Raw genomic sequence first — 27,844 nt, 5'->3', positions numbered from 1 at the left:
GGAAACTCAGCATGTTAAATGTAAAAATTCAACAGTTTTGAAACCATAATGTATACCTTAAAATATCTGCCCTATAAGAAAATTCTAGATAACTAAGATATTTCAAATATCAGGACACCTGAGTTGTTACATTTTTCTGGAAATTAAACTAATTTTGTGAGGATTTGGTTATCAGTTTTTCTATTTTTCTCTAGTTTTTACTAAGTTACTCATACTGCATTTTCGGCTAATCGTGTAACTATGGTATCAAAAGAAAGCTCTATCTATACACCGGTACACTATTCACAGGAATGGTTGAACTGACGTATCGCAAAGATGGCAAAATAGCTCCGATATTTGAGGTAAGAAAAACCCCTGGTACTGAAGAGGTTAAAGGGATGCTTTATTAAGATGTACTAGTACATCCCGGAAAGATTCAGTTTGAGACATCATTTTTTATTACATGCCACTTACAAATACCTAGAAGCGTTGGATACATTTATCTGCAATATTTCTTGACATATTGTGTAGAACAAAGTCAAAGTGTAACAGCAGCAAAATTGGTGGTAAATTTGGTCAGAAAATTAAAAAAAAATATTTAAAGATCAGCATCTTAGCATCTAACAAGGTTACATAAATGACCCACTTATCCATTCTACGTCCACCACACATATTGTATACATTTTGTTCATTTTTGATGGAAACAGAGCCCAATTCACCACCAAAATTCTGCACATACTTATTTCACAGCATATCCAACTACATGAGGGATTATGGGTTTTAAAACACTTGGAGCTTGTATGTGGCGCAGTTTTAGCTCAGAGAACTTGGCATTTTCAAGGTCTTTCCAAGTTGTCTTTCTTAGGCTACATCCATCAAAACACAGCCTCCACGTAGGGTTCAGAACTTTCTGGAGGAAGCTAATCCAACTGGAATCATCCTGTGCGGCTACGTGCTCCAAGAAGTAGAAGGCTCCACCCTAGAAAGTGAAAGAAACCAGAGAATCACAAATAATCCATTCGCATTGTTAAATGTCTACCATATTTTATGTAAAGGTGAATATCAAGTCACTCGTTCCCTTTCTCAGACTTTGGCACCCAGCCTCCCATATGATGCAAAGTGCACTTTGCAGGAACGTTACACCAGGTTGAACTTGAGTCTGTCTTCATAGCTGTGACAAAGATTTTGGTACATATTCTGTCCAATTGAAATATGGGCAGCCTCCCAGTGGAAGACCTGGAGCTACCTCTGTGTATGCTCTGGGCCAATGGATCCTGTTATTTGTAACTGTGTACAGGATTGCACCTTACCTTTACCGATCATTAGCCTCCCGAATCACCTAGTATAACCAGATAATGGAAGAGGACAGGCAGCTATGCAGAATATTACAGAAAATATTAATACTAAGTGATGAGTGCCCTTTGTCATAAAGGGGTTAAATTCCAGTACTAGCTCTACTAGCTCTGCCGGAAGGCTGTACCATCTACCAACCTCTCAGCAAATTTTTTTTTTAAAATAAATAAATAAATAAAATCCTTATATACCGTAATGTGTAAGCCTGTGGCCCTCTAGTTACATACTTGCCAACCTTTGCTTCAGGAGTCCCAGGAAATAAAGGGAGGGGAACCTAAAGTAAACAGGGTTATATGGCCGCTGCGTGGCTTCATTTACTTGAAGCACAACCTCCTTATGTCCCCGAGTGTCTGGAGCTCATTTACCAGCATTTAGCCTCTGAAACATACACAGCAATGCTGCCGGTGCACAGTGTAACGCATTGTGCATAGGCAGTATTTTTATGCCGGGACAGACCCAAATTTGGTGGAAGAAACCCAACAAAACGGGACTGTCTCTGCACATTCAGGACTGTTGGCAGGTATGTAGTTATAGACTAACAGCTTCTTCAAGCATTTCTCCTCCTTTGTGCATATTTCTCTGTGGTGAAACATTACATAAACATGTATTAAAAAAGTATACACAGTGAAACAAAAGGGTTAATGTGAATTCCTGCTTAGCTACTAGCAGAAGGCACGAGAAGAATATGAAGTCTTGTCTGGTGCCAGAATCCTGTAATAACTTTTGGCAACAGCACAGCGGTGCAATGACCGATACTTCTTGAGCCAAAACAGTAGAGAAAGACAAATTGCAAAGCCCCATTACCAGGTTCTTGCACTTTACCTTTAACCCTTTGAGTGCCATGGATCAACATTAAAAACTGCTTACATATTAAACTAGGGAAACTTTTATTTTATAAACTTCTAGCAATCTAGGTAGATGTTTAAACTATTTATATTGAGGGAATCTTGCATCTCATCACATTGTAATTGTAAAGCTACCAAACAGAATGATAAAATAAATATTTTTATTAAATGTTCCGGCAGTGAATTTCACAAATACATGAAGATTAACATACGCGCACAAAGTCCATAAAGGTGACAGTATGCACCATATTGCAGTTTGGCACACATAAGAAGGGGTTAAATTACGCTAAAGAAACAATATGGGTAAAAAAAAATACTCATTTCCATAACTATGCCATTCTTTCTGCACCCCAAGTACACTACCATTTGAAGTCTTTTATTGCCATCATAATCCTTCTGGTTCAGAGTGATGGGAATTATTTATCATAACAGTTAATCAGTTTACCTTTTTATTTAATATATATATATATATTTATTTTTTTAAACCCCATTATATATGTTCCTGTGTTTATTTTTTGTGTAATGGGGGCATGTGTGACATCACAGTAACCTATCTGGCAGGGGCAATCAACAGAGATCAGACATATTACTTTCCAGGAAGCTTACAAGCTGGCTACACGCTGCCTTTTCCCCTTTAAAATACATTTGTTTTCATGGCAGCAAGCCATACTAGGCCCCACGGACAGATGAAAACCTATTGAGAATACAAATGATATGTTATAAACACGTTATCAACGCGTTGTATTGTTATAAATAAAGTTATTTGTTTCCGAGGATTAGAGTAGAGACATGTATCACCCCCCCTACCCGACACGGCGTGGGCCTTTGTCCAGCCCTACTTAACTCTTTCCGAGACTCCTGCACTTCGCACAAATCAGTCATATATGATTCCTGAAAATAGGTACTCAGGACATGTCTTAACATCATTTTAACGCAGGAAGCTGTTGGAGAGAATAAATATGCTTGTTCAAAGCCAGAGACTGGCAGCCACAGTTCAAGGACAAAGCACTTTAACAGCTTATATAGCAGTGTGTCCTGTGGATTAACCGCTTCAAATCAAAACTGCATTTTACACGGCAGCAGATTGCGTGAGACTTACTGGTCTGAGCACTCTCTGCACTTCCTTCAGCACCTTTGGTGTGTTTGGCACCGAGCATACCAACAAGGTACAGACAACCACATCCATAGAGTTATCGGCCACTTGGCTCATGTTGTCCGCGGACGCTACCAGAAAACGTTCAAATTTAAGATGATCACACTTTGCTTGGCTTTCACTCAAAAACGACTGGAAATTTGGGTTAAGGTCCATACAGGTCACTCTGCAACCATCTGGGTAGAATTTGAAGTTGGCCCCAGTACCGCAGCCAATCTCAAGTAGTGTGAGTTCCTTCGAAGAACTGGCGAAATCACTGACATTACTGAAGAGGTCCTTCTTAATTTGTTCCATAGATTTGTTATACATAGCAGTTAGTTTACACAGCAAGTAAGGAAATATCTTCTTGACCATCTTGTCCCAAATCCCAAGGCAGTTAAGGACATAGATTGGCAACGCCAGGAGAAATAGGAACGACTGTAAAAGGAGTATGACCACAGCCATTGTTCTGCGACCGCTGCTTGCAGTGACTACAGAGACTGACCGCGTTACTTCGAGTGTTAAGTTCAAGGAGAGTTCTCTAGGCAAGATCCTCCCACCTTCCAGCCAGTTTCAGGGTAGAGCCAACATGCAAGGATCGGTTTACAAGGAGTTTGCTGCTTGTTTATCCATTGGCGTGACCACGGGGGTCGCCCCTTACGAAAAAAAATACTGCAGTTTTTCTGAAGTAATACTGCAGTTTTTTGGACATGAAAAAACTGCAATACTGCACTTTTACTACAGTATTACTGCACATTTACTGCAGTTTTACTGCATTTGTACTTCACTGTACTGCAGTTGTACTGCAGTTATTTTTGTACGGTAGTGCAAATGCAATAAAGTTGCAGTACATTGAAGTACAACTGTAGGTTTGCAATATAAAAAAAAAGTGCAGTAAATGTGCAGTAATGCTGCAGTACAGTGAAGTACAAATGCAGTAAAACTGCAGTAAATGTGCAGTAATACTGCAGTAAAAGTGCAGTATTGCAGTTTTTTCATGTCCAAAAAACAGCAGTATTACTTCAGAAAAACTGCAGTAATTTTTCGTAAGGGGCAGCCTCTATGGGGCCCAGTGCGACCCCTTCTTCCCGTCTCCTCGTGCCGGTATAACATTGTTTAGAAAGGGCCCTTCCGACCCGGACAGCACCGATCCAGGTCGGAAGGGCCTTTTCTAAACTATTTTGAACTGGCACGGTGAGAGTGAGACAGGAGCGTATCGGGGGTCATGTGACCCCGCGGTGAAATAGGCTGCTCGCACAGTAAGCTGCAGGAGCGGTGAGAGGTAAGCGGGGGCGTTAGGGAGGTGGGATGTATGTATACGTATTAGTGTTAGTGATGTCCGGATCATGAATGAATCGTTCATTTGATCCGGTTCTTTTTAGTGATCCGGATGAATCGGTTCAGTCTGTGAATCATGCAGCTGTAACCTGATCCTAGAGCTGTGAGTCATCTGCAGAGCACTCAGACACAGACTCTGGGGTCAGGTTACAGCTCATTAATTCACAGAGGAACGATGACTCATAGAGTCAGAGAGTCGTTCAAAGAGTCGAATGATCCGTAGAGTCGAATGATCCGAAGAGTCGAATGATTCGAATCTTACAAGGATCCGAATCTTACAGAGAATATTACTGATACCATACTTTTATAAATAAATACATTAATAATGTTCACACTGCCCCCCAGGATTTAGATTCCCCTGAGTTTGCCCCCCTTTACCTATAACTGCACCTACAGTTAACTTTATTAAATTAATTAAATTAACCCTCAGTCATCAGCATAAAATTAACCCTTATACCCCATCAACCATAACTGCCCCTGAAATTAACCGTAAAGATCCCATTAACCATAACGGCCCCTGAAATTAACCCTAAAGACCCCATTAACCATAACGGCCCCTGAAATTAACCCTAAATACTCCATTAACCATAACTGCCCCTAAATTAATTGCATGTACTCCAGATAAATTACCTAATAAATTGGTATGGTTGATGGGGTCTTTAGTGTTAATTTAGGGGCAGTTATGCTTAATGGGGTGTTTAGGGATAATTCAGGGGCAGTTATGCTTAATGGGGTCTTTAGTGTTAATTTAGGGGCAGTTATGCTTAATGAGGTGTTTAGGGTTAATTTGGGGGCAGTTATGCTTAATGGGGTCTTTAGTGTTAATTTAGGGGCAGTTATGCTTAATGAGGTGTTTAGGGTTAATTTGGGGGCAGTTATGCTTAATGGGGTCTTTAGTGTTAATTTAGGGGCAGTTATGCTTAATGAGGTGTTTAGGGTTAATTTGGGGGCAGTTATGCTTTATGGGGTCTTTAGTGTTAATTTAGGGGCATTTATGCTTAATGAGGTGTTTAGGGTTAATTTGGGGGCAGTTATGCTTAATGGGGTGTTTAGGGTTAATTTAGGGGCAGTTATGCTTAACGGGGTGTTTAGGGTTAATTTGTGGGCAGTTATGCTTAATGAGGTGTTTAGGGTTAATTTGGGGGCAGTTATTATTATTATTATTATCCTTTATTTATATAGCGCCAACAGTTTACGCAGCGCTTAATACAATACATAAATTCAAGGGATATGACAAGAATTGACAGACTAAGACAAACCGATACATTTGGTGGAGAGAGCCCTGCTCGCAAGCTTACAATCTAGAGGGAAATGGGGTGACAAACATAAGGCACAGAGAAAGGGTGAGAGGTAGTGTGGTGGTTGTATCGATGACAAGGAAGTTCTAGCAGCTAAGATGGTATGCTTCTCTGAAGAAGTGGGTTTTTAGATGTTTCTTGAATGTCGGGAGGGAGGGTGAATGCTGAAGGTTCCTTGGGAGTAGATTCCAGAGATATGGGGCAGCTCGAGTGAAATCTTGTAGACGGGAAAAGGAAGAGGTGATGCGTGAGGAGGAGAGCCCATGGGAGGAACGTAGGGATCGAGTAGGAGAGTATTTGCTAATGAGGTCAGAAATGTACGGAGGAGCAGTATTATGGATGGCCTTATATGTCAGTACCAGGATCTTAAATTTAATTCTAAAGGTAATTGGGAGCCAGTGGAGGGATTCACAGAGGGGGGAAGCAGAAGAGGAGCGACGTGCAAGGAAGATGAGCCTAGCAGCGGCATTTAGGACAGACTGTAGAGGAGAGAGTCGAGACAGTGGAGTGCCAACCAGAAGAGTGTTGCAGTAGTCAAGACGGGAAATGATAAGGGAATGAACCAGGGTTTTTGTGGATTCTTGGGTGAGGAATGGGCGGATACGAGAGATGTTTTTTAGGAGCAAGCGGCAGGATCTGGCGAGGGACTGAATGTGAGGGATGAAAGAGAGGTTTGAGTCAAGGATGACCCCAAGGCATCGGGCCTGGTTAGTAGGAGAGATAGTCGTGTTGTTAATGGTGATAGAGAATTCAGGTAGTGGAGTGGAGATGGAGGGAGGGAAGATAATGAGTTCAGTTTTAGAAAGATTAAGTTTCAGGTAGTGTTGTGACATCCATGAAGAAATAGCAGACAAGCAATTGGTAATACGGGACAGGAGAGATGGAGAGAGATCAGGAGAAGACAGGTAGATTTGGGTATCATCTGCATATAGGTGATACTGGAGGCCAAATGAGTTGATTAGTTTGCCAAGAGAGGAAGTATAAAGAGAGAACAGCAGAGGGCCAAGGACTGAACCTTGGGGGACACCAACCGAAAGTGGAAGGGGTGATGATGTCTTGCCAGAGAAGTTGACAGAGAAGGAACGGTTAGACAGATATGAGGAGATCCAGGAGAGAGCTGTATCTCGAATGCCTATAGAAGCAAGTGAGTCTAGAAGAAGGTGGTGATCAACAGTATTGAAAGCAGCAGAGAGATCCAGTAGAATTAGAATAGAGTAGTGACCTTTTGCTTTGGCAGAGAGCAAGTCATTGGAGACTTTTGTTAGAGCTGTTTCAGTAGAGTGAAGGGGTTTGAAACCAGACTGTAGAGGGTCAAGGAGGGAATTAGAGGAGAGGAAGTTAGTGAGGCGATTGTACACAATCCGTTCAAGCAGCTTAGAGGTAAAAGGAAGCAGAGAGATAGGGCGGTAGTTAGTCAAACAGACGGGATCTGAGGAAGGATTCTTTAGAATGGGTGTGATTAGCGCATGCTTGAAGGCAGATGGTACAGTTCCAGATGATAGAGAAAGATTAAATAGGTGGGTAAGTGTAACGGGTTCACCAAGAGAGCTGTAGTAACTCCCAGAGATCACCCACATGTATCCTCCTGTTGTCCCCGGAATCACTTCCAGCACCAGCCAGCATGCGCACCTTGGAACCCTGCTATGTGTACCCAATAAGTAGACACAACTACCTTGAACTGAGTACAGCAAGAATGAACAGTTTATTGTTGTAAAACATAGACTGATATAGCCACAGAACTTCATTAACATAAATTAACATTGATAAACAGGTAGACAACCCAACCTTTAATCCCCTTTAGCTACTGAATATCCCCCTGGTAGCCATCCTGTTAATGGGATTAGTTTAACAATAGAGTTCCTGCCTGTTTGGCAGCCAGGCTGGAGCCATCTCTGAGTACCTTGGGCCCCTGTATGACAGGTCATTCTGTCACATATCTCCCCTTTTAAAAAGAAGACTGAACTGGGGCCAGACCCCAACCGGGTCTGCATCCAGTTCAGTCGGACAGCACAGCTCCGTCGCTCCTAGAGTTGTGGATGCAGTGGGCTGGCAAAAGGCACCTGTCCCACTAACCAGTACTGGGGTGCATTTAGAGACTGGGGAGTTCGGGTCCCAGACGAGGACAACAGTCCCACTCGCCAGGGCAGGGAGATGGGGTCCATAATCTGCGGGTAGCAGGCTTGCTTTCAGTCCTCTCCAGGGGCCCCAGTGATGGACAGTTCCGTCACACACTCCATCACATATCTCCTTTTTCTGGGGGAGACTGACGTCTGATACGACCCCATACGCCTTGACTACAAAGTCAGTCTGTATATCCGGACCACCACTGCCAGCCACAAATTGGTACTCCCCAAAACAATTTAACAAAGGACCAGTACTCACCCAGCCGCACTCTGCTTTTCTCAAATAGTGTAACTGCCGCTGGGGAGAAGGGCCAAATGTGCCTTCTCCCTGGAGTCCTCTCAGCCGCTGGGGAGAAAACAGAGCGGCTGGGGTCCCTTCCATATGGGGTTCTGGGCTGACTGCGCGGCACCTCTGGGGACTGCAGGTGGCGACCGTAGTCCAATCCACCTGCATGGTACAAATGTTTGTATGATCCTCGGCGAGGGGAGGAAAGCCACATGCATCCCCTCCTGTATACTCCATCTGCTGGGGAGAGATGTCGATCTGCCTCTCTCCCTTTGCCAACACTTCTGCTGGGGATACAGGATCCATAAAAATCACTGCCTCTGGGCAACATTGGGGGGGTAAAGCCAATGGAGCTGGGGTCACAGAGGGGAGCAGGCAGAGGTCAGCGGCACTTTGCCCCGAGGGCAGCGCTTCAGCTGTATTTGTAAAATCCAGGGGCACCCCCAACTCTGTGGCTGCCTGACCGGACCCTCCTTGGTTGCTGTGGTCAGGCTTGGGAACAAGTGGAAGGGGTGAGCAGAGGCCAGCAGCGCTCTGCCTCAAAGCCAGCAGTTCAGCTGGGGGATCTGGCTGGGACATGCAGGGGGGGTCTTGGTCAGTTTCTGTGCCATATTGCGGGGAATAGGGCAAAGTGTCTGGGGTGAGGGAAGGGAGTAGGCAGAGGCCAGTTGCGCTCTGCTCGGATGTTTGTGCTTCTGGTGGGGGCACAATACTCACAGGATCCACTGGGGCACACTGCTGAGCACGGTCAAAGAGTTCTCGGTAGGCCTGCTCTAGGAACCATTCTTGGTAAACCAAATAATCGAAATCAGCCCACAAGTCGGGCAGGTAACAGGGCACATCTGCGAGAATCCCTTCCCTGAACTCCCGGATCTCCTCGCACCGATATTTCGATGGGCTCCCAAATTCTTGGTCCTCTTGTAGGCTTTCCATTATGAATCCCGGGCCGCCAAAGTCATCGCCCTCTGGCATGTAATCATCCTTCAGCTCTGGACACCACTGCACGGCCTGCCAATACAGGGCCCGGTATCCACAATCCACAGTCATTTCACGTGAAAGCAACTTCTCCAACTCAGCCACCAAGTTCTCTTGAGGCTGCTCTCCCAGGTACTGCATTCGCCAATCTAGCTGTAGCACGTACCATTCCTTGGAGGATGGGAGGACTATTCCCCGGACACCCTGGTCCACTCTGAGAGCCTCCATCCAGGCATTTATATAACTTGCGACTCTGCTGTGCACCAACACGTCCTGTAGTGCTGGAACCATCTTTGGCTTGCTGCTGGTATACTCGCTGGTACTCCGCTGGGACGTTTGCAAGGAGGATCCCGCCGCTGCCACCAATGTAACGGGTTCACCAAGAGAGCTGTAGTAACTCCCAGAGATCACCCACATGTATCCTCCTGTTGTCCCCGGAATCACTTCCAGCACCAGCCAGCATGCGCACCTTGGAACCCTGCTATGTGTACCCAATAAGTAGACACAACTACCTTGAACTGAGTACAGCAAGAATGAACAGTTTATTGTTGTAAAACATAGACTGATATAGCCACAGAACTTCATTAACATAAATTAACATTGATAAACAGGTAGACAACCCAACCTTTAATCCCCTTTAGCTACTGAATATCCCCCTGGTAGCCATCCTGTTAATGGGATTAGTTTACACAATGGAGTTCCTGCCTGTTTGGCAGCCAGGCTGGAGCCATCTCTGAGTACCTTGGGCCCCTGTATGACAGGTCATTCTGTCACAGTAAGTGATGGACCAAGGGATGGACATAGAGACTTTGTGAGGTGTGAAGGGATGGGGTCGAGGGGACAGGTTGTTGGGTGAGAGGAAGAAAGAAGAGTGGCTATCTCTTCTTCGGTTGTAGGGGAAAAGGCAGTTAGTATAGTAAGAGTGGAGAGAGTGGTGTTGAGTGGTGTAGGAGAGAGTTGTAAGGAAGAGAGGTCTTTTCTAATAGTCTCGATCTTCTCTTTGAAGTGGGTAGCAAGATCTTGGGCAGTGAGAGAGGTTTGTGGTGTGGGTGTGGAGGGACAGAGAAGGGAGTTGAAAGTAGAAAAAAGGCGTCGTGGGTTGGAAGAAAGAGAGGATATGAGAGTGGAGAAGTAGAGCTGTTTGGTGAGAGAGAGGGCAGAGTTATAGGTGTGGAGCATGAATTTATAGTGAGTAAAGTCTTCGCTGGATTTGGATTTTCTGAAGTAACGCTCAGCCGTGCGGCAGCACTTCTGAAGAAACCGTGTGGTTTTGGTATGCCATGGTTGGCGTTTAAATTGTCGGGGGTAACTTGTAATAATTGGAGCTATGGTGTCGAGGGATGAAGCAAGTGTGTTGTTATAAAAAGAGGCTGCTGTGTCTGGGCAGGAAAGGGTTAACATGGAAGGTAAGAGAGGTTCAAGTGAGGCTGACAGTTGGGTAATGGTATTGTCTGGTAATGGCCTACAAGTATGAGGTGAGCGCTGTAAGTTTGTCTTGTTAGGGGTTAGCACTGGAGAAAAGGATAGACGGTGGTGGTCAGACAGAGGGAACGGGTAGATGGAGAAGTCTGAAAGCGAGCATGATCTGGAGAAAACCAGATCAAGTGAGTGTCCCTCAGTGTGTGTAGGGGAATTAGTCCATTGAGAGAGACCAGAGGAGGATGTCAGGGAGAGGAGTTTGGAGCTAGCAGAGTTGTTAGATATATCTAGAGGAATGTTAAAGTCACCCAGAATGAGACAGGGGATATTAGGAGAGAAGTTATGCTTAATGGGGTGTTAAGGGTTTATTTTAGGGGCAGTCATGGTTGATGGGGTGTTAAGGTTTAATTTTAGGGGCAGACATGGTTGATGGGGTGTTTAGGGTTAATTTAATGGTGAGGGTTAATTTAATTAATTTAATAAAGTTAGCTTAAGGTGCAGTTGCAGGTAAAGGGGAATGTAAATCCTGGGGGCAGTGATTATTAATGTATTATTTATAACAGTATGGTGATATTCTCTGAATGATTAGAATCCCAATGAAGGCAGAGAGTCGTTCAAAGATCCGGATCTTACAATGATCCGGATCTTACAATGATCTTTGAACGACTCTCTGCCTTCATTGACATCACTGGAGGCAGGGGGGAGGATTCATAATGAAAGGGGCGGGGCCAATCGTTAGTGTGCCTGCACGGAGTTACTGGAAAACAGTAACTCCTGTGAGTCACACTGAGTGATCCGAAGATTCGGATCATGAATCGGATCATTTCAGTGAACGAATCGAAATGAACCGATTCACTTTAATGATCCGAACTTCCCATCACTAATTAGTGTGTGTATATAAAAATTATACATACAGGGGAGTAACTAGAAGCTTCAGGGCCCTGGTGCGAGAATCTGTTAAGGCCCCCTACTCAAAAAAACATGATTTAAAAAAAAAACAAATTACATATTGAATCATATCTGTCAACGCACTCTGGCATATAGGGGGTTAAAAGACATATCATGGCACAGAGTTGCATATGGGGGTATAAGGCATTTCTGAAGGCGGAGTGGCATATAGGGGGGGTTAAAAGGCATTTCTGGAGGCAGAGTGGCATAATGGGGGTTAAAAGGAATATCATGGAGCACTCTCCCTCCAGAAAAGGCTAATGCGTCCCATATAACACCCCCCGATTTTTAAGAAAAAAAGAAAAAGCCTGAATATAAGATGACCCTATAGGAAAAAAGTTTTACCAGTAAATGTTAATTCATGTAAACTATGTAAACTATTTTTTTTAATAAAACCTATGATTGAGAAAAATATTTTATTTTTCATTCCTTGTATTTTCCAACCTGCCTCCCTCATTATGCACATCTGCCCCCAGGCTTGTCACTCTGCCCCATAAATACCTTAAACCCCCTATACGCCACTGTGCCCTATGATATGCCTTTTAACCCTCTATATGCCACTGTGCCCCATGATATGCCTTTTGACCCCCTATGTGCCACTCTGCCTCCAGAAATGCCTTATACCCCTATATGCCACTCTGACATTTAGGGGGTTAAAAGGCATATTATGGGGCAGAGTGTCATATAGGGAGGTATAAGGCATCCCTTACGAAAAATTACTGCAGTTTTTCTGAAGTAAGGCTAGGTTTCCACTTGGGTTTTTGTCCGGCGTTTTTTTCTTGATGAAAAACGCCAGGAAAACTGCCAAGAAAACTGCCACTGCATTTACCTGCGTTTTGGCGTTTTTTCTGCAGTTTTTTCTGGCGTTTTAGCCTTTCTGTGGAAATTGCTTTTTTTGACCTTAGGCAGTTTTTCCAGCCTTTACAAGTTAGAAGTTTCACCCAGCTAAAAGGGATTAGGATAAATGGCAAGTATCTGCCCCCTCCTGATGTCATTTACTTGGTAGAACCTTTTGTCTCTTTTCTGTGGTTTGTAAGGCATGCTTTATTCCGAATGTCTGCTCCTCTGGGAAGATTGGCCCCAAATGATGGTGCAAATTGTTTGCTGTTGCTTTTGGCACGCAGGATCCGGTCGCGTATGTTTGTTTGTAATGGCATGTTTGTTCCAAATGGTGTAAAATTCAATATGAACTAGTCCAGGACTTTGTTTTGTGTGAAACTGTTTGTTTTCAGCCTATTTCTCGTAGGACACACAGATACTGGGTCCATCCTCTGCATTGTAACTGTGGAAAAAACGCCATAAAAAACGCCAAGCCAATAAACCCACATGGCTTTTTCATGGCGTTTTTTCTCTCCCATAGACTTCTATTGGAGAAAAAAAGCCAAGATTTCTTGCAAAAAACGCCAGAGTGTCAACATGCTGCAGTTTTGAAAAACTGCCACAGAGCCCAAAAAAGCAGAAAAACGCCAAAGAGGACTGAAAAAACGCCAAACAGAAAAACGCCAAGTGGAAATGGCATTTTGCGATTTCCCATTGAATTACAGCTAACATCTGGCTGCATGCGTTTTTCACAAAAAAACGCCAGGTGGCGCTATTGGCGTTTTTATAGGCGTTTTTAGCATAAAAAACCCAAGTGGAAACCTAGCCTAAGGCTAGGTTTCCACTTGGGTTTTTGTCCGGCGTTTTTTTCTTGATGAAAAACGCCAGGAAAACTGCCAAGAAAACTGCCGCTGCATTTACCTGCGTTTTGGCGTTTTTTCTGCAGTTTTTTCTGGCGTTTTAGCCTTTCTGTGGAAATTGCTTTTTTTGACCTTAGGCAGTTTTTCCAGCCTTTACAAGTTAGAAGTTTCACCCAGCTAAAAGGTATTAGGATAAATGGCAAGTATCTGCCCTCTCCTGCTGTCATTTACTTGGTAGACCCTTTTGTCTCTTTTCTGTGGTTTGTAAGGCATGCTTTATTCCGAATGTCTGCTCCTCTGGGAAGATTGGCCCCAAATGATGGTGCAAATTGTTTGCTGTTGCTTTTGGCACGCAGGATCTGGTCGCGTATGTTTGTTTGTAATGGCATGTTTGTTCCAAATGGTGTAAAATTCAATATGAACCAGTCCAGGACTTTGTTTTGTGTGAAACTGTTTGTTTTCAGCCTATTTCTCGTAGGACACACAGATACTGGGTCCATCCTCTGCATTGTAACTGTGGAAAAAACGCCATAAAAAACGCCAAGGCAATAAACCCACATGGCTTTTTCATGGCGTTTTTTCTCTCCCATAGACTTCTATTGGAGTAAAAAAGCCAAGATTTCTTGCAAAAAACGCCAGAGTGTCAACATGCTGCAGTTTTGAAAAACTGCCACAGAGCCCAAAAAAGCAGAAAAACGCCAAAGAGGACTGAAAAAACGCCAAACAGAAAAACGCCAAGTGGAAATGGCATTTTGCGATTTCCCATTGAATTACAGCTAACATCTGGCTGCATGCGTTTTTCACAAAAAAAACGCCAGGTGGCGCTATTGGCGTTTTTATAGGCGTTTTTAGCTAAAAAAACCCAAGTGGAAACCTAGCCTAATACTGCTATTTTTTGGACATGAAAAAACTGCAATACTGCACTTTTACTGCAGTATGGCTAGATTTCCACTTGGTTTTTTTTGCTTAAAACGCCCATAAAAACGCCCATAAAAACGCCAATAGCGCCACCTGGCGTTTTTTTAGTGAAAAACGGCTGCAGCCAGATGTTAGCTGTTCTTCAATAGGAAATCGCAAAATGCCATTTCCACTTGGCGTTTTTCTGTTTGGCGTTTTTTCAGTCCTCTTTGGCGTTTTTCTGCTTTTTTGGGCTCTGGCAGTTTTTCAAAATCGCAGCATGTTGACACTCTGGCGTTTTTTGCAAGAAATCTTGGCGTTTTTCTCCAATAGAAGTCTATGGGAGAGAAAAAACGCCATGAAAAAGCCATGTGGGTTTATTGCCTTGGCGTTTTTTATGGCGTTTTTTCCACAGTTACAATGCAGAGGATGGACCCAGTATCTGTGTGTCCTACGAGAAATAGGCTGAAAACAAACAGTTTCACACAAAACAAAGTCCTGGACTGGTTCATATTGAATTTTACACCATTTGGAACAAACATGCCATTACAAACAAACATACCCGACGCATCAACTGGATCCTGCGTGCCAAAAGCAACAGCAAACAATTTGCACCATCATTTGGGGCCAATCTTCCCAGAGGAGCAGACATTAGGAATAAAGCATGCCTTACAAACCACAGAAAAGAGACAAAAGGGTCTACCAAGTACATCAGGAGAGGGCATTTGCCATTTATCCTAATCCCTTTTAGCTGGGTGAAACTTCTAACTTGTAAAGGCTGGAAAAACTGCCTAAGGTCAAAAAAAGCAATTTCCACAGAAAGGCTAAAACGCCAGAAAAAACTCCAGAAAAAACGCCAAAACGCAGGTAAATGCAGTGGCAGTTTTCTTGGCGTTTTTCCTGGCGTTTTTCATCAAGAAAAAAACGCCGGACAAAAACCCAAGTGGAAACCTAGCCTATTACTGCACATTTACTGCAGTTTTACTGCATTTGTACTTCAATGTACTGCAGTTTTACTGCACATTTACCGCACTTTTTTTTTATATTGCAAACCTACAGTTGTACTTCAATGTACTGCAGCTTTATTGCATTTGTACTTCCGTACAAAAATAACTGCAGTACAACTGCAGTACAGTGAAGTACAAATGCAGTAAAACTGCAGTAAATGTGCAGTAATACTGCAGTAAAAGTGCAGTATTGCAGTTTTTTCATGTCCAAAATATAGCAGTATTACTTCAGAAAAACTGCAGTAATTTTTTTGTAAGGGATTTCAGGAGACAGTGGCATATAGAGGGTTAAAAGGCATTTCACAGAGCACTCTGCCTACAGAAATGCCTTATGCCCCCATTTAACACTCCCCCCCCCTAAAAAAAAAAAAAAAAAAAAAACTTACCGGTGCTTCTGACTCCCAGTGTGTAGTCCGGGCAGCGTGTAGACGCCTATGCGAATCGCGTAGGCAACTTCCGCTGAAGCCGGAAGGAGGTGCGGTTAGCAGCGGGGGTTGTCTGCGTCCATCACCCAGACCTTCCTGTCAGAGAGAATTCCCCGGGGAAGGTTGTCTTAACCCAACATATTAGTAATAGCGCCCCCCTACATCCCAGCCGGCGTACAACGCATCTACTTCATTTACATTATCTCATCACACACAGGGGTTTCCACTCAAGATAATGGCAGCAAGCACACACGCAGATGTTTTATGACAGAGAGAGAGGCGGAAAAAGTAGAGATAGTGCGTGTATGTATATATATATAAGAGAGAGATAGTGTGTGTGTGTGTGTGTGTGTGTGTGTGTGTGTGTGTGTGTGTGTATATATATATATATATAATTATATGTACTGTGTATATAACATATATACCCATATATACATACACAGTGCTGTGAAAGTATTTGCCCCTTCCTATTTTCTTCTATTTTTGTTTATTTGCCACATTGAAATGTTTCAGATCATCTAACTCATTTTAATAAAAGGCAAAGAAAATGTGAGTAAACACAATATGCAGCTTTTAAATGATAATGTCATTAATTGAAGGTAAAGAGTTCATCAAAACCTATATCAACCACGAGAAAAAGTAATTTCCCCCCTAAACCTAACAACTGGTTGTGACAACCTTGGCGGCAACAACTACATCGCCGTGGAGGAATTTCAGCCCACTCTTCATGGAAGAATTGTTTTAATTTAGCCACATTATAGATTTTTGACCAAGAACTGACTAGGCCACTCCAAACCCAGAGTTCTGTTTCTTTTGAGCCATTGAGTGGTGGATTTGGACTTACGTGCTTCGGATGATTGTCCTGCTGCGTAACCCAACTGCGCTTGAGCATTAGATCACAGACTGATGGCCGGACATTCCCCTTCAGCGTTTTCTGGTAGAGAGCAGAAATAATGGTTCTATTAAATATGTCAAGTCACTTAGGTCCTTGTGGGTTCTTCTTTGACCTCCTGGATAAGTCTTCGATGTAGGTCGTCCATTCCTGGGAAGGTTCACCACTGTTCCATTTTTTCTCCATTTCTAGATAATGGATCTGACTGTGGTTTGCTGGAGACCCAGAGCCTTAGAAATGGCTTTAAAACTCCAGACTGATAGATGTTAATGACTGTTTCTCATCGGTTCTTGAATTTCTTTGAATCGTTGCATCATGAGTTGCATTTTCACTTTGGAGGTCAGGTTCTATTTCATTGATGTTTAGATTCAGCAGAGCTGGCAGTAAACATAGCTGGGTGTGTGTGTAGTGAAATGTAATCCAAGTACCAATTACATTTGGTTAATTGGTTGATTTAGGAGGCAATTACTTTTTAAAATAGGGCCAGGTAGGGTTGGATAGCATCTTTTCCTTCTATACATGAAATCATAATTTAAAAACTGCATTGGGTGTTTACTCTGGTTATCTTTTAATACTGAAATAAGTTTGATGATCTGAAACACTTAAGAGGGACAAATTTGCAAAAAGTAGAAGAATATATATGTGTGTGTAAAATGCATTGCACACATAAGAATACTCCTGTAGGTTGTCGATGGCACAAATGGTTCCGAGGAGGGAAGCCACATGCTTGTTGAAAAACAGTTGGTTAAAATATATTGGGTCTTGGAGAATATTTCTTCTACTTTTAACTGGCATAACTTTACATAAAATATTAATACAATATGTATTAAATAATATGCAAGGTTACATACATATTAACCTGTTAAAACCTTCATGACATTCTATGCCAGGGCCCACCGCTACCCAACAGTTCCCAGTTCCTTGTAAACCGGCATTTATATTCCACGCACGGAAGTTTGAGATCAAGCGAGACTTCCGTTATGAATGGATTCCTTGCATTCTTAATGAACGTGAGGCTCATGTGTTCTGAGTACTATCTAACAGCTGGCTGGATCGCTGTGAAGGATGGTTTCCCATGCAGGGGACTGCCATTCATACTCCCCCCCATCTTAACATGGCAACGTTATCTCGCAAGATTTTCTTTATGAATGGATGCCTCTCATTCTCAATGAACACAATGCTGCATTCATGCCTCAGAAAAAGTAAAATAAATTAAATAATAAAATAAGCTTAAAAAATGTGCCAACAGGTTGCCATCTGATCTATATATAAGCTGGCTGGCACACTTAAAAACTGATAACAGACATTATTTATTGCACAGCCAGCCAACCCCCCCCTCCACCTGCAGGAAAAATCAATACAATAAATCACAAATAAAACACAAATAAGAAAACGTACCCCACACCCACATTTTCTTTAAGAAATAGGCTGATTGCAACTCACATCACCCTCAGCCAAACTGATAAGGGGGGTGGGAGCTATGGCCCACAAAAGTGAGTGCGAGAGAAAAGCAAAAGGCTGGCATACTTGTATCTTATTCCTCTAAACTGTGTTTCTATAGTACATTATCATTGAACTGTGCTGTTGCGAGTGAAATGAGCGCGTCATATAGTGTGCCCTGTAGATTAAAAAAAAAAAACTATATAAAAACCTATGCATGTGGGGTATTTCTGTAATCTAGAGTTGCAGCAGAATACATTTTGTTTGGTTTTTCTGCAGTTACATGTAATCTATGCAAACAATCCTAAAAAACATGGAAAAATTGGTGATAAAAACAACAAAAATTAATGTTACGGCTCCTTTTGCCAGGGATTGGTAACCATCTGGTTGCATGATAAGTGTCCAAATGCTCCTAGTGAAATACCCTGGGTTGTCTTCTTTTTTTTTATATTTTCTTTTGCTTGTTCAAGGGGTGCACTGCAAAAATGTAAAGGGACCACACAGCTATCATATATTAAAGTGTATATGATGGCTAAGGTATCCCTTTAAGTGTGTCACTAAGACCAAACTAAAAGGCCATTTAATTGCTCCCAGGGTCCAGTTAGTCTCTTAAGGCAAATTACAGAATTGTACAACATATCACCCACAGACTGATTTTCTTTTTGTGAACATATACATCGTAAATCTTGGTGTGGCAGCCCTTGTGTGATTGCGTACTGCTGCAGCGGTTCTGGTTTTATTTTATGAGGGGCCCCTTGGACTAATGGTAGATTATATAACGTAATAATGCGGAGTTAATGCTGTGAATTCATATATGGGAGGTGTTTCCTTTCAAAAGGCTGTGTTTCCTGATAAAAAGATTGCCTGTTTTTTTCCCATTCATAGACTCAATGCATACTTCTGTTCTGCTTTTTTGAATTTAACCATTTGGAACTCTGTGGGCTGAAGTAGCTGGATGTTAAAGAAAAAATATCAAAGAAGAATAACATGAGTTCACAAGGCAACAGATGGTATAAAACTTACCGGTCTGAGCACTCTTTGTACTTCCTCCAACACCTTTGGTGTGTTTGGCACTGAGCATACCAACAAGGTACAGACAACCACATCCACAGAGTTATCGGCCACTTGGCTCATGTCGTCTGCGGACGCTACCAGAAAACGATCAAACTTAAGGTGATCACACTTCGCCTGGCTTTTGCTCAGAAATGACTGGAAATTTGGATTCAGGTCCACGCAGGTCACTCTACAGCCATCTGGATAGAATTTGAAGTTGGCACCAGTACCGCAGCCAATCTCAAGAAGAGTGGAGCTTCTTTGAGGAGCTTGAGAAGTCACTAAGGTTACTGAAGAGGTCCTTTTTAATCTCCTCGGTGGATTTGTTATACAAGTCAGTAAACCAAGCCATGAAATAAGGAAACATTTTCTTAACTATGGATTCCCAAATTCTGAGACAGTTAAGGACATAGACAGGAGAAATACCAAGAGCTGTAGAAGGAGTATAGCTACAGACATGGTTTTGGGAGGCAGGTACTGCTGCTTGCAGTGACTTGGCAGACTGATCACAGATCTGTTTATCGAGTAGATTCTTTTTTCCAGTTCTCTGTGGAGGATCCACCTACACTCTAACGTATTGCAGAGAAGAGCAAAAGTTTAAAAAAATAGTAACCCTGTAGTTACTACAGGACCCTCTTCTTCTTTTTTACCAATTTGTCTTTGTTATTTTAAATTTATCCTACCGACTCTGATTGCTGGGGCTACATAAATAAATGTAATGTAATTGCTGTTGAATTCTACGTTTCTGTGTTTTTAATAATCAAGCCTCTTGAGCACACATTCATACATGCAAATACATGTGTATAAAAACATATTATATCATATGCAGTTATTATGTAATATATTACATGTGATGTATTTCATTTGTGTTTAGGTGAAAAATAGAGTTATGGGCATAGATGTATATGCACATACACAACACGTGTAAGCATTTACACATGTACAAACTATAGCCAAATACACATATACATGAGCATATGCATGCACACAAATACACGTATGGATGCATACATGATGCACCTAATAGTATTGACACAGAACAGATTCTTGGAAACTGTCACAGTTATCGGATAACCTTAGGGTGTGCAAGGGTTAACAATGTCACTCACTAAACCTCAAACACTCCACAAATACCACACCAGACTGGTAATACGCTGCCACCACCAAGCAGGGGAGGGCTGGCTGCCTACAGCCTGGGGGGCAAGTCTAGTCAGGTGGCCCATTGCGCCACCGAATCAGCCCGCCATCCATGCCCATCTTTTCCTAATTTCCTAACACATGTTGATGTGATGGGATTGGGAGTACGTCAGCCACAATTTAACACAACTAATCCTTTTTAATAAAATATGCAGATTGAAATAGATTAAATAATACAAAACCCTCACTTTTCTGCTCACTGATTTCTGGGCCTAGAAAATTTTGTCCTTTAAAGTGACTATAGTTCAATTTATTCCTACAGAAAGTAAAGTGCTAGGAAACAGATGATCAAATACTGTCACGGTCCCGGCCGGTACCGGCAAGAGTTTGCCAGTACACGGCAAACTCCGGGATCCCGGGCTGCATCCTCGGATCCCGGCAAACACAGGCAAGCCGATGCCTGTGAACGCCGGGTTCCGAGGTCGCGGTGTCACGGACTGGGTCCAAGCTGATGACTGGAAGGACCCAGCGCGCCCGATGGTTGTATGCAGGAATCACCATGCAGCAGTGGAGTCTGGGGCAGGGCCTGGTTGCAGGGTGACCACACTAATCCAGGAGTTGAACACCTAGGGTAGTGCAGCCAAACACCAGCGCCCTGATATGGCAGCAGATGAAGTCCAGAACAAAACGAATCCTGCAGGCACCCTGGAGCAGGCATGAAGCATATCACATGAATCACGAGCAGGATGCTGCAGGCTGGGAGAATGAAGGCTAAGCAAAGGGTTAATATAGCAGACACATAACACAGCAAGGGAAAGGGAGACCAGGCAAGAAACATGATATAGGATATACCCGAGAAGTGGCTAGAAACATGAAATGATTAGCGCAAAGCATAAACAAGGCACAAGACAAGGAATAAACATAACCAGACAAGACATACATGTTACAGGGCACAACAAAGGGCAGGGAAGAAGGCAAGGAGCACAGGGGAAGGAGTGAGGAGCCGGAACCCTCGGACGCTTCTTCCTTAAAGCAAGGATAGGACATATTAACAGGGACATGGGGAGAGGAGAGAGGAACCGGAATCCTCAGATGATTCAAGGAAGAAGGGCAAAGGTACATAAAAGACAGACAAACATGAATACAGAAACTAGCCTAGGACTACAAGATAACTATTGGAGATTCCGTCACATGATATGGCCATAGTATGCTTAGCCCACCACTACGCCAAAGTACTCCAATGACGGTGGGTCCTAACGCTAATCCCTGCTGACAATGGTACACAACAAACCAAACACATAGCACTGAGACATACCTTAGACTGCAGACTGAGACAAACAGAACACACAGGTGGGGCACACCTAATAAAGGAAGCAGAGCTGAAGCAAAGAGCCGGAGCAGAAGCAAGGAATGGAAAATAGAACAAAGCAAAAGGAAATCCAGGAATGGATCAAAGCAAAGCAGAGAAACTAAAGCAGGACAGATATGCAGCTCCGCAGCCTGGGCAGAACGTGACACAATCCCCCTCCGAAAGAGCGGCCTCTGGACGCGAACAGAAACATCAACAGAAGGAAGGCCCGCTCTCAAACGGAAGACTGAAGAAACAAGTCAACCCAGGAACCAGCATACGGAGTCTGAAAAACGTAGGAGTCCTTCGATGACCAGCACTGCCGCTATTAGACCAATCGCCTCCAAAAACAGGAATCAGAATGTCTGTACAGGAATGAGGAAGTTGTCTCTAGCTGACTTTAGATCCAGACGAAGGTAAAGTAGATAGCCACTTGACAGGGCAGACACGGCAGGAACCCACTTGCTGGGCAGACACGACTGGTACAGGTTCAGGGTCAGGCACGGGTTCAGGCACGGGTTCAGGCACAGGCACGGTTCATGCAGACGACAGGTTGCCCACTTCCAGGGCACACGGCAGGTTGCCCACTTGCAGGGTACTCGACCAGGGTAGCCCGGATGCAGGCACTCATCCTGGGAGTCCACTAGTGGGGCGCTGGCCGCAACTCAGGAAACCCTCTTTCAGGGTACACGGCCGGTTGCCCACTTACAGGGTACTCGACTTAGGAGTCCACTTACTGGGGCGCTGGCCGCAAATCAGGAACATGGCAGGTTGCCCACTGGAAAGGGCACGCACGGTACAGAGGCCCCTGGAAGGGCTGACGGGTACGGAGGCCCACTGGAAGGGCAGACGGGTACGGAGGCCCACTGGAAGGGCAGACGGGTACGGAGGCCCACTGGAAGGGCAGACGGGAATGGAGTACTTACCGGGCCAGGCACGTGTACTGGTTCATGCACGGGTACCGGCTTAAGCTCAGGTAGTGTATCATGCATGCGTACCGGCTCTGGCACGGGTACGGGAACGGACACAGGCTCAGGCAGGAACAGGCACAGGCTCAGGCAGGAACAGGCACAGGCTCAGGCAGGAACAGGCACAGGCTCAGGCAAGCGGGTACGGAGGCCCACTGGAAGGGCAGACGGGTACGGAGGCCCACTGGAAGGGCAGACGGGTGCATACTCCACTCCGCAAACTCCTGGCCTTTTACCTGCGGCCATGTGTCACGGACTGGGTCCAAGCTGGTGACTGAAGGACCCAGCGCGCCCGATGGTTGTATGCAGGAGTCACGATGCAGCAGTGGAGTCTGGGGCAGGGCCTGGTGCAGGGTGACCACACTCACCCAGGAGTTGAGCACCTAGGGTAGTGCAGCCAAACACCAGCGCCCCGATATGGCAGCAGATGAAGTCCAGAACAAAACGAATCCTGCAGGCACCCTGGAGCAGGCATGAAGCATATCACTGAATCACGTGCAGGATGCTGCAGGCTGGGAGAATGGAAACTAGGCAAAGGTTAATATAGCAGACACATAACACAGCAAGGGAAAGGGAGACCAGGCAAGAAACATGATATAGGATATACACGAGAAGTGGCTAGAAACATGAAATGATTAGCGCAAAGCATAAACAAGGCACAAGACAAGGAATAAACATAACCAGACAAGACATACATGTTACAGGGCACAACAAAGGGCAGGGAAGAAGGCAAGGAGCACAGGGGAAGGAGTGAGGAGCTGGAACCCTCGGACGCTTCTTCCTTAAAGCAAGGATAGGACATATTAACAGGGACATGGGGAGAGGAGAGAGGAACCGGAATCCTCAGATGATTCAAGGAAGAAGGGCAAAGGTACATAAAAGACAGACAAACATGAATACAGAAACTAGCCTAGGACTACAAGATAACTATTGGAGATTCCGTCACATGATATGGCCATAGTATGCTTAGCCCACCACTACGCCAAAGTACTCCAATGACGGTGGGTCCTAACGCTAATCCCTGCTGACAATGGTACACAACAAACCAAACATGGAAACCAAACACATAGCACTGAGACATACCTTAGACTGCAGACTGAGACAAACAGAACACACGGGTGGGGCACACCTAATAAAGGAAGCAGAGCTGAAGCAAAGAGCCGGAGCAGAAGCAAGGAATGGAAAATAGAACAAAGCAAAAGGAAATCCAGGAATGGATCAAAGCAAAGCAGAGAAACTAAAGCAGGACAGATATGCAGCTCCGCAGCCTGGGCAGAACGTGACACGCGGGTCACGGTCTCGGTTCCCGGCAAACACAGGCAAGCCGATGCCTGTGAACGCCGGACTCCGAGATCGTGTGACACTGACTCGGATCCCGGCAGACACAGGCAAGCCGATGCCTGTGAACGCCGGGCGCCGAGGTCTAGTGTCACTGACACGGATCTCGGCAGACACAGGCAGGCGGATGCCTGTGGTCCACCGAGATCCGGGGCATATAGGGCTTCCACCGGGGATCATCCTTCCACGCTGCAGCAGCCTGCCTGCAGCAGTGGAGATCCCCGGAGTCGGGGACTTACCTCTACTCGGTCTCTTCGCGGCAGGAGCGTTTCGTTGCCACGCAACTGGAGGCGTGGTTTTGGATGGCCGTCTGCGGTGATGTCATCTTAGGGGCGGGGTTAGGTTCTGGCGCCAGATTTAAAAGTCAGGAAGTTCTCTAGCCAGTCACCCTGTTGTGGTCTTTATGCTCGGTTGTGTTTTGTGTTACTTCCAGCTAATTTTTGACCCTTTGCTTGCCTGACCTCTCTTTGCCTGCTGATTTTGTACTGTGCCTTGCTGATCTTGTTGCTGAACCTCGGATTGTCTGACTACCCTCTCTGGATCTCGACCACGGCTTACCTGACTACCCTCTCTGGATCTCGACCACGGCTTACCTGACTACCCTCTCTGGATCTCGACCACGGCTTATTGTGTTCCTGTGTCCGTATCCTGCCTCGGCTTTCCAATCTTCGCTAAGTCTTACACCTTGTACTGCCAACTCCGTATCTTCTACCTATACCTACCTTATCTGGCCTCCTTGCTGTTGGGATCATGTAAATCCTGGGGTGCTGCTGCCAGGGGCTCCTCCTTTGGTCGTAGTATTCCAGGTGGAATAACTTCCGCGGTAAGTGCCAGTATAAGGGAGGTCATGACAAATACACACCAGGACAGGCTCTACCACACCGACACCCAAACACACACACCAGTACAAGCTCTGCCATACCGACACATCAAACACACACATCAGGACAGGCTCTCGTGAATTAATGCCCCCCCCTTAGCACCCAGATTCCACTCACAGGATCTGCCCAACACCCATAATGGAAGCATAGGACTTCCCACCTTTGCCGTCAAACAACCTGCCTGTGGTATCCTCAAACAGCCTCCCTGTGCAATGCCCCCCCCCACACTTACACATCCATGCAATCACACACGTATTCATTCATTATTCACATTAATTCATTTCCTCATTTACAGATACCAATCATTTAGAGATACTCATTCATTCACTCATTGACAGATACTCATTAATTTCCTCAATCACACATTCTCATTCATACCACCTCCCCCACCCCTTTACATGAACTGCAGATCACTCTGTGACTCTGCTGGTCTCCTGCGTGTCCTTGGTGGAACAAGAGACGCTGCTCGCACAGCGAGCAACGCACAGGTAAGTGCCAGGGCCCCTGTGCAAGTGATAGCGGGGGTTCTGACCCCTGCGATCACGGTTAATGCAGGCTTTTGTCCCGCAATAAAGACAGCCATGGCGGTCGTGCGGCTGCATCGGCCACTCGGCCGGATGTTTTATTAACATTTAGGGCGGCCTCGGGGGCAATTGCCCCCTGCCCCCTGGCCCAGCCGGTCCCTGAGCATGGATGTGTAAGTGGGGTGAGATGGAGTGTGTGTTAATGAGCATGAGTAAGTGTGTGGCACAGACTAGCTGTTGAAGTTGGGGGCCCGGGTAATTTTTGCATCAGGGCCCGTTGGTTTCTAGTTACGCCCCTTCATTCATCCACTCTATAATGACTGTTAAGCAACTTTTGATGAGGTATATCTGGTCTATAGTATCTGGGGCAAAGAGAGATGTCGAGTTGTGTGTCATCTGCGTAGCAATGATATCTTATGCTATGACGCCTAATGATCCCCCTTAGTGGTAGCAAGTAGATTGCGAATAGCATGGGAGACAAGATGTAACTTTTTAGAACTTCCGCAAGCTAATTCTTTTGGGACCGATGAGCATGATCCAGATGTTGCTCTCTGTAATCTATCAGTGCGGAAAGATTTAAATCAGTTGACTGTGACTCTTGCACCAGAGATGTAGTTTAAGCGCTCTATTACAATCCCATGGTCAATGATGTGTATCTGTTTTATCAATCGTTAATTAAAAAACACATTGATGATTCAATTTAGTTTCTTATTAACTATTATAATTGATCATTTCTGGTAAGAAATGCTTCAATTTGTACTGATTTGTTATTTGTTCAATATGTTTGCATATTTTTCCTTTTCTTCCAAAAGTAAAAAAGCCATTCTGCATCTCTCGGTTTTTGTATTTCATAGTTTTCTGTGTGTGATTGGCCACTGTCAAGATGTTGTCCTTTAAAAGGTATATTCTTTTTGTTAGATTTTTGTAGGCCAAATCAGCTATGCCAGTACGTTTTCTGCTTACTCACTCACACTCAGCAGTTGTATTTGCACTAAGTGACATGCTGAAACATGATTATCAAGCAGTAAAATGTTTGTCTTAAAGGGACAGTCTGATGTCCCATACAGCTCCTCCAATGAAAGATGCCTATTAAAGTACATTGCAAATACCTTAATATGCATTCGTTAACCTGTAAAAAATAAATAAAACCACTTATCTTTAGGAGGATCATCTAAAGGGCTACAGCTCACCTCCTCATTCAGAGCTTAACCCTTTCAGTACGAGGATTTTTTCCGTACTTCAAATACCAGAGCAATTTTACTATATTTAGGTTCCTGTGTATAGTGTACCCATGTAAACGATATATTGCTTTTTTTTCAAGGAGACAGAGCCTTCTTTTGATACCATAGTCACACGCTTAGCCTGAAATGTTCTATGAGTTATTTGGTATAAACTAGTAAAACAGAAAAAAAATCCACATTTTTCATATATTTTCTTCTGAAAAATAGTTAAATTGGCAGAAAATATAATAATTCAGGTGTTCTGAATATTCCTTAGTGTGAATGTCGGCAAGAAATCTGACGACACCAGTTCAATGAGTTGAGTAAGCAAGAGCTTCTTTATTCAAGTGCGCACAGGGGAGAGTCCAGTTCGCAGACTTCTCTCTCCCTCCTTAATTTTCTAACAATATATAGGCAAAGAAGCGCAAACAGTTATTAGCATATTGTCTAGCCATCTGTTGGTATATTTACTTTGATTTGCTGACACACACGGTTTAAAGAGGTGAAGAAAAAATAGCCCCCCCCAGACATGTGCAATCTTTACTTACAGAAGGTCAAGAAAGGGACAACTTGTCCTTTGTCGTGGCGGACTCTGATTCTTTTGCAACAAGGCACTTAGAGCAAAGAAAACATACGAAAACATACCATATGTACACATTCTTCCGAGACACAAACAAGACATAAGTAAACTAAGAAATGAGGTAGACAGGTGATTGTAGTGTTATCTTATCTGCTATCAGCAGAATAAGCAATGAGGTAAAGATCATTGTGCTGACATCCAGAATCAGCAAAATTCAACTTCCACAGTCCCCCCTTTTTATTCTTACGGACTCACTGTAAGAATCAATTTCTTCAGAGTCCAGTGGAGTTATAAGTTGGCCAATTCCATGAGCCTTGCTCCTTCTCATATTGATCTTCCAACATGTCACTGTACAAAGTCTCTAGGGGAAACTCATCAAGTGGGAAGTCATCATCATATTTCTCCTCCTGTATCTGTGGCATTGCTCTTGTTGGTCCGAGACATTTTTGAATAAGTGTTTTGCAACAAACAACAATTACATAGACACATACAAAAGCCACAAGCAACAAAAACATACCAGACATCAGCTTTGCTCCAAGTGAACCAAATAGTCCGCCCAGACCAAAAGGATCCCAAGTAGTCTCCCTAGATCTAAGTCTTTCCTGAAGTTCACTCACCTTTTCCATATCATGTTCTATGGATACACTATTGTCTGCAATGTAAACACAACATTTATCTTTTAGAAGCGCACAAACCCCTCCCTTTGAAGCTAATATATAATCTAATGCCATTCTATTCTGCAAGGCAAGCATTCTTATT

At 44.1% G+C, this 27,844-nt stretch overlaps 1 protein-coding gene across 1 annotated transcript; it reads right to left on the bottom strand.

Annotated features, from left to right (window-relative positions):
- Positions 1 to 365: 365 nt before the first annotated feature.
- LOC128473557 (putative methyltransferase-like protein 7A) lies at positions 366 to 3,817 on the bottom strand. The gene is made up of 2 exons (XM_053455812.1): positions 3,277 to 3,817; positions 366 to 958 (listed from the first exon to the last, which is right to left on the bottom strand). Exons 1-2 carry the CDS (start codon positions 3,772 to 3,774, stop codon positions 719 to 721), a joined length of 738 nt encoding a protein of 245 aa, XP_053311787.1. The 5' UTR covers positions 3,775 to 3,817; the 3' UTR covers positions 366 to 718.
- Between the last annotated feature and the right edge of the window lie 24,027 nt (positions 3,818 to 27,844).

The sequence above is a fragment of the Spea bombifrons genome, chromosome 2 (assembly GCF_027358695.1).
Source record: "Spea bombifrons isolate aSpeBom1 chromosome 2, aSpeBom1.2.pri, whole genome shotgun sequence".
NCBI lineage: Eukaryota > Metazoa > Chordata > Amphibia > Anura > Pelobatidae > Spea > Spea bombifrons.
The sequence above is the reverse complement of the archived record's forward strand: the minus strand, read 5'-3'. Positions and strand labels throughout refer to the sequence as shown.